The sequence below is a fragment of the Epinephelus moara genome, chromosome 12 (genome assembly GCF_006386435.1).
Source record: "Epinephelus moara isolate mb chromosome 12, YSFRI_EMoa_1.0, whole genome shotgun sequence".
Taxonomy (NCBI): Eukaryota; Metazoa; Chordata; class Actinopteri; order Perciformes; family Serranidae; genus Epinephelus; species Epinephelus moara.
The window spans coordinates 17,172,062-17,179,084 of NC_065517.1; the positions used below are offsets into that span (position 1 = coordinate 17,172,062).

General features: G+C 41.4%; 1 protein-coding gene across 1 annotated transcript in view; it reads left to right on the forward strand.

Moving 5' to 3' along the window:
- Positions 1 to 4,360, forward strand: part of scara5 (scavenger receptor class A, member 5 (putative)) — a 100,836-nt gene extending 96,476 nt beyond the window's left edge. The window contains exon 12 of the mRNA XM_050059033.1: positions 4,254 to 4,360. Coding sequence (XP_049914990.1) covers positions 4,254 to 4,360 — 107 coding nt within the window. The remainder of the gene's footprint in view (positions 1 to 4,253) is intronic.
- Positions 4,361 to 7,023: the final 2,663 nt, after the last annotated feature.

Sequence of the window (7,023 nt, forward strand, 5' to 3'; positions counted from 1 at the left end):
TGTCCTCAGCAGGCCTCGTTTCTAGCAGAGGCCTTTTCTGAGTGCTGAATGTTGAAGGAGAATTTATGATGTGGAAGCAAACAGAGGCCTTTTTAGCTGTTGTATTTCATGCTGAGTGTTTATTAATGCTTGTGCAACAACACTGAAAGATTTGTCTGGATTTTTGCAGTCCTGAAAGAGCATGAAACTTACATGAGCCGTTAGGATGATGGCACGCTAAGCACTGTGAGCTATTTTCCATTTACTGGAGGGTGGCAGTCATTATTAAACCTGTATTTATTGTTTTTTCTTGGGCCACTTTGGAAAAAGCTGTAAGCTCAACATCCACCAGACACTGAGCAACATCAGCATTCATCTGGAGTCAAGTTACTGGCCGACTCATATCAAAACATTCATTGGAGCAGCTTTAATTCCATTTTGTTTCCTACCAACATTGCCCAGCTTAAAGGGATGGCTGGGATTTTTTGGGGTTGTATGAAGTACTTATCCATACTTAATGTATTACCTACAGTAGATGGCGATTAGCGAGCTCCCAAGTTGGTGAAGCAGATAGGGGTACAACCACCGAAGCTCAACAATGCACTGCCACTTGAAAGTCTACCTAAAAGAAATCATTATCAGACTAAGACGACACTATATTTACAACATTTTAAACAATTTACCATGTTGACAGCCCTTTCCTTTGGTACTACTTTCGCTTAACTGTAGAAGTTATGTATTCCTATGCATAAGAGCAGCTGTGCCTCTCACTGTATTACACCGTAGGTTAGCTGTTTGCGTCAGACTCTCAGGGGTTTATGGAATAGACAACATATATAAGACAATAAAAAATATGAGAATATGACAGCAACGATAAAGTGCCATTCACTATGGACACAAAAGGATACCTTTATCAACCAGAGTGTACAGTAAAGGAACTTTTACAGAAAGAGACTGAACGGGCTGAAAAAGAGAGGGGAAACTTCTGTGAAAACAAGAGACCAAGAAAGAGCAGAAGCTAACAGTGTAAACTGTAAACCCAGGTCCACAGAGACCTACTGCTGCTGCTGCTAGTAGGCCTTGGTTTCAACACGAGGATGAAGAGGATGGCAGTGCTTCACACTTAACTGGCTGTTTGATAAGTAATTTAATTTAGCATCATTTTACCTGATGGTTGGTTACAGCAGTGCTCTTCACCAAATGTCTCTCTGGCCTATTTTGTAGTGGTTTTACTAATCCTCTTGAAAGAAACATTCACTGCAAATGCTGAGGTGTCTCTTTGTTTGAACAGCCCAGAATAACACAAGCACGCACCATCTTTAAAATCTTTAGAAAGGTTACCTTACATTTTAGTCTGATGGCACAACAGCCCTTTCTAACCTGAACAGCAGAGCACAGTTAGGCCTTTATGTGAGAACACAAAAGTTCTGCAGTTGAGAAAATGCAGTGCCAAAGAAACGGGCTGTCTGGTGGAAGGGTAAAGCATTGACATTACTTTTAATATAGTGTGCACTTAAAAGGTAGATATATAGTTAGCTGCTGCCACCCATCCATAGCAGTACATTGCTTGGTTTCCATGTCAGCACTCCTGCTGCTTCTCCAAACTGCAGGTGTGCCAACAGATATCTACTATATGGGTACCTTCAAAAACTACCACTTAAAACCTTTTATTTCTTCATTAAACTTCCGTGCAGTTACAAACCACACATTTATCTCTTACCTCTTTGTCATGGTTTGCAATGCTGCTTTGGTGAGCACTGCGGTCACAACTGCAATTTGGAGAACTCTCACCTTGTTACTCATCTGCTTTTAAGTGGTCAGGCAAAAGGGTTTGCAGTGGATTCCATGTGTTACATCTACTTCCTGGTTCCACCATGTTTGAAGAGCTACTGGGGGAGATCTAACTATGTTTTACACTCAATGTGTTTTCCTGAAGTTGGTGGTTACATCTATGTTTGGTTCTTTAATTTGTAATAATTGTTGTTTAAGATTGTTTCAATTAAAAATATCTATTTGTCAAAACTGTTTGTTTCTCTGTCTGTATAAAGAGCTCCCCCCACAGGTGGTTCAGTCCACTCAAATGAGGAGGATATACATGTATAAAGGGTGTTCTTGATACCTGTTCTTTAATTGTCACTGAACATGGTGAAACAAGAAATGCCCAACTACAGGCTACAGTACACTTTTATGCAAAAAAATGGTAATCCAGATCAAACAGTCCAGCAGCAGAAAAAGGAAATTTGGGAATTAACCCATTTGTAGGAAATTCCCAAATTTCCTTTTTTCCTGTTTTCTAAAAACATATCTTTTAATTAGTTTTCTTTTTTAACTGAACTTGGAAGAGACATTTTAAAGTATTTATACTCTAGTGGCCTTTACATTACAAATCTAAACAAAAATGGCTTTTTATTGAATGTGTTGGGCATCTTTACATACAATTTGTCAGGAATGTATCAGAAGATCTAATGTTTGCCTGAGGCTAACTATTCAGTCTCATGTAGATGCACGCGTCAAGATTCAAGATTCAGTTTAATTCTCATTTTTCTTATGTATCTGCATATATTAAGACAAAATACTGTTATCCCAGCCCACAGCACTGCAACAGAAAAGAACATTATGTGTATATGTTAAAAATCTATGTTTATCTACAAACTTCCTGTTAAAAAAACAACCTAAAAACTAGATTTAAAACCCCTAGTTAAGAACATTGCATTGTATCTTCTTAGTCATACTGTAAGTACAGGTTGCTGTAGACAGATGGCCTTTAAAAGAAAAGGCTTCAATTGTTGCTCATATTGAATAGGTAACATAATTACATAAAGCAGGTATTTGACCAATAATAACATGCTAAATAGTGTGTGAAATGCTAGAAATTCACACACATTTTTCAATTGTGAATCCAAAGTTTTCACTTTTTTTAAAACTTACTTATCATCTATTGATCATTAAAATGTTTATTGGGTATTATCATTTATTTCAGTGACACCCACCATGCTTTGTGTGGGGGCCATTTTTGCAAAATGACAAACATGTTCTCACTCCCAGCTCGTCATATCAACACTTTGTCAGTGGATTTTCACATCTACATATAATGTGTTAAGTATCCTCAGTGCGTCTGTTGTTGACATTCTGGGACACTGTCAATTTAGGCCCGTGACATGCATTGTACCTGTATTGTATGCATACAGTATCTACTCATTAGATGCATAACGTCTTTTTCAAAATAAACTTATGTCGGTAAAACACCTCATATCTATGGTTTATTGCTTTGCGCAACAAATGCACATGCTTAAGTTTAGAAAAAAATCATCATGATTTGGCTCAACATTCATACAGGAGGCCAATAGCGAGCTCCTGTGTGAATGTTTGTTGGACTCATCCACCACCCCACCCCTGTGCCCTATAGGGATTTCAAGCTCCTTATATTATGTTGCTGCACGATGGCATTTCCAACTGTCAGCCTATCCAAACTGCCGTCCATAGACGCATCATATCACTGCAAAAGGATACCTTTTGTCATCTGTGTCTGATATCAGAAAGAGAAGAAGAACCAGTTCAGAAAACTATGCAAGATATCTAACTCAAAAGTAAGTAGGCCTACATGCAAGGTGAGAAAAAGCACTGTCATTGCCTTTTACTTAGTTTTTGTGGGTGTGCATGTGTGTGTGCACGCACCTGCGGTGTCTGTATAAGACACGATAAGTCTATAAAAAAGGCCACCTTTTGGGATCATACTGTCTGACTGGTTGGCCACACCAGCCTGAGGATCACCAGTGTTACCACATCACTGGTTACACAACACAGGAGTGTAATAATATTTTAAAAGAAACAGGGTGAATATCGGTTAAAGAAGAAGAGGGCACAGACAAAACAGCATCGCTTCCCGTCACATCACCTCCAGCGGGATTCTAGCTGAGGAATGCTCGGCATGCCGTCTAAACATCTGTCCTTCAGGTTACGGTCACGCGTGAGCTTATCCTCTGCTGACTGACATGCTTGTCTTTGCCCTGTCAGTGTAGAATAGCTGGTAAATGTGAGAGCAGGACTCTGTCTCTCTCCCATATACCTCTCCTTCACACTGAGAGACATGCCGCGGCCCCTCGGTCCCTCCAACCTGCCTCGAGGTCCTATAATCTTTTTACAATGTGTTGAAACAGAGCAATAAATCTGTTAGCTTACAATCTAATTTCCCTGGCCTTTTCCAGAAATCCTCATAAACTTTTGGCGCCCCCATTAACGGCCCTATTGAATCAGAGCGCTTAATCTGCTTCCAGGTGAGGGGTCAGAAAATGAATGCTTTGAGATCCATCACGCTGACGGGAGCAGAGAAAACTGGGCGAGGGAGAGCGCTGGGGAAAAGGGCAGCATCTCTTCCTCATAGGTCAATAGCAGCCAAGAGAGTCAGTCATTCACTTTTTCCCTCAGCGCCGCTCTCATTTTCCATTTAATATGGACATCCAATTAATGTGAGCACGTCTGGGGCGGCTCGGATCCCCGTGAATTATGGCCCATCATCCTCCCAGTTATGGCGGGAGGAGAGGAGAGGAGAGGAGAGGAGAGGAGAGGAGAGGAGCAAAAGAGAAACAAAAAGAGAAACAAAAAGAGGACAGAGGAGTAATAAGGAAAGGAAAGGAGAGGAGGAGAGAGCAAAGAAGAGGAAAAGACATACAAGGATAGAAGGAGTAAAGAGACTGGAGGACAGGAGAGGAGAAGAAAGTAAAGGAGAGAAGACAATATTAGAGGAGAGGGGAGCAGATGAGAAGAGGAGAAGAGAGAAAGACGAGGAGAAGAGAGTAGGGGATGAAAGGAAACAAGGAAAGGAGAGGAAATTAAGAGCACAAGTAGAGGGAAGGAAAGGATGAAAGGAAAGAGGACAGGAAATGAGGAGGGGAGAGGGAATCAAGATTGGAAAGGAAAGGAGGAGAGAAGATTAATGAATAGAGGAGGAAAAAAGAAGAGCAGAGAAAAGGAGTAAGGAAAGGAAGAAGGAGAGGACATGAGATGAGAAAAAGAGGAGAGGAGAGGAGAGGAGAGGAGAGGAGAGGAGAGGAGAGGAGAGGAGAGGAGAGGAGAGGAGAGGCGTTCCAGAATTAGAGATAATTGATTGGTTGTCGGGGCAGAAATGGCTGCCTCTGATTGGCTGCTAGGAGGAAGAGCCAGATTAGATTCCAAAGTGGAGCGACAGACACCTGAGCTGTGTGTGTGTGTGTGTGTGTGTGTGTCCAAACAGCATTACACCAGGGCCTGTGATATTAAACCTGGACAGCAGCACCTTATTGTCGCAGCAACAGGGATTTGTCATTGTACCTCATTATCCAATTAACACCATGTGGGCCGGCGGCTCGACACACACACGCACCAGACCTTTCTGTGTGTGTGTGTGTGTGTGTGTGTGTGTGTGTGTGTGTGTGTGTGTGTGTGTGTGTTAATATGTGGGTTTCAACAAAGTTAAAATAGGAAATGTTGGCTTAAACTTTTAGCTCTGCTACCAGCTGCTAATAAATTAAACTTTCGCCTTTTTAAATTCACGACACAGAAACAAGACTCCCGATCATTAGAAGGATTGTTAATTATTTTAAAGCTCTGAAGCTTGATACAGTACTCAACTGATTGTATTCAGGCTCTAACAGAGGCACGCAAACACACATTTACACACTGGAAGTATGCAGCCAGTCCTCACAGCAGCTTGGCACGCAGGGCTCAAAGTGGACAGATTGAAACCTTAGGTGCAGAGCAGAGAATGAATGAAAAGAAAACAAACTAATAAAAGAGCGTACCAAAACATGGGTCATGCCTGTATTCCCCCAGATTTGGAAACGTTTCAAACTAAATGAAAAAAATGTGCATTTCATTAAATGCTAATATCTGAGTGGAGCTCTGCGGACTCTCTTTGATTGTGTCCCCGCTCACAAATAGATCTCTCCCTGATTCTGGGGGAAAATACGGGAGTTATTGCGAGGATACACAAAGTATCCCAGTGCAGAGCCCTCTAAATCCCGATGTCAGATGTTTTATTATTAAAACTCTCAAACATTCGATCCACTCTTTGCAGTTCTCAGAGGCTCAAAGGCTGAGAGGAAGAGAGAGATGGGACAGGCTGGAGTCACTTATAATGGCAGATACAGCCGACACACATCTTAACTGATCATCTAAACACCAACACTCGACAGACTTGAAAAAACACTCACAAATAAAAGTGAAGTGCTGTGTATCTGTTGGAGTACATAACATTTTAAAACTCTGTCTTCATCTGATGAGAGGCAGACATGAAATAAGGGGAGGAAGGGGGATGAGTTCACTACTTTGCTGCAGTGTGATATGCATCTTACATCACTACTGCCTTACACATCATTGATTTACATTTATCCAGCTGTAAAAAAACAACAACAAAAAAAAACAACAGCGGGTTGATTGCCATTATCCTCGTGGCAAGTAGCAGCTACAGTACAAAACAGCTCTGTGTGTTACACACAGTTCCCACGTGCGAACAGCAATAAATAGGTTCCCTGTGAAGGATTTTTAAATCAAATTAAATTAAATTAGATTAAAATAAATATTTGCCTCTTTATAAGGACATGGATGTGCGCAACATACTGATACAGTCATTTAAAAATATATTCATAACTTTTTGTATAGGCCCAGTAGCCTGGAAATCCAGACTCAAATCTACAAAGATTTTGAGTCTGGCCCTCACCGATACACCCTTCCTACCCAAGGGGCGGTACTTACCGAGGCATATTAAACGCCGCTGCACGCAATTGGATAGCACGATGGCCAATCAGAGCAAAAAACAAGGTGACGTATTCATTGCACTAAGCCCCATTTGTTTGCCGACCAGTGGGGCTAACTGATATATTATGCTTTTGCCTTATCCCATCGGCAAAACAGCAAAAACGTCCTTCCTGGAAGCGAAGGCTTCTGGGGCAGTCTTCTGTTCCTCTCTCAAGGAAAACAATAAGTGTAGTTGGCTTAGCGTTTCTTCCAAAGCTACATTGAATGGACGCGGTCCTTCGGCAGCTGCCATCTTGACTATTTACTTTTCGA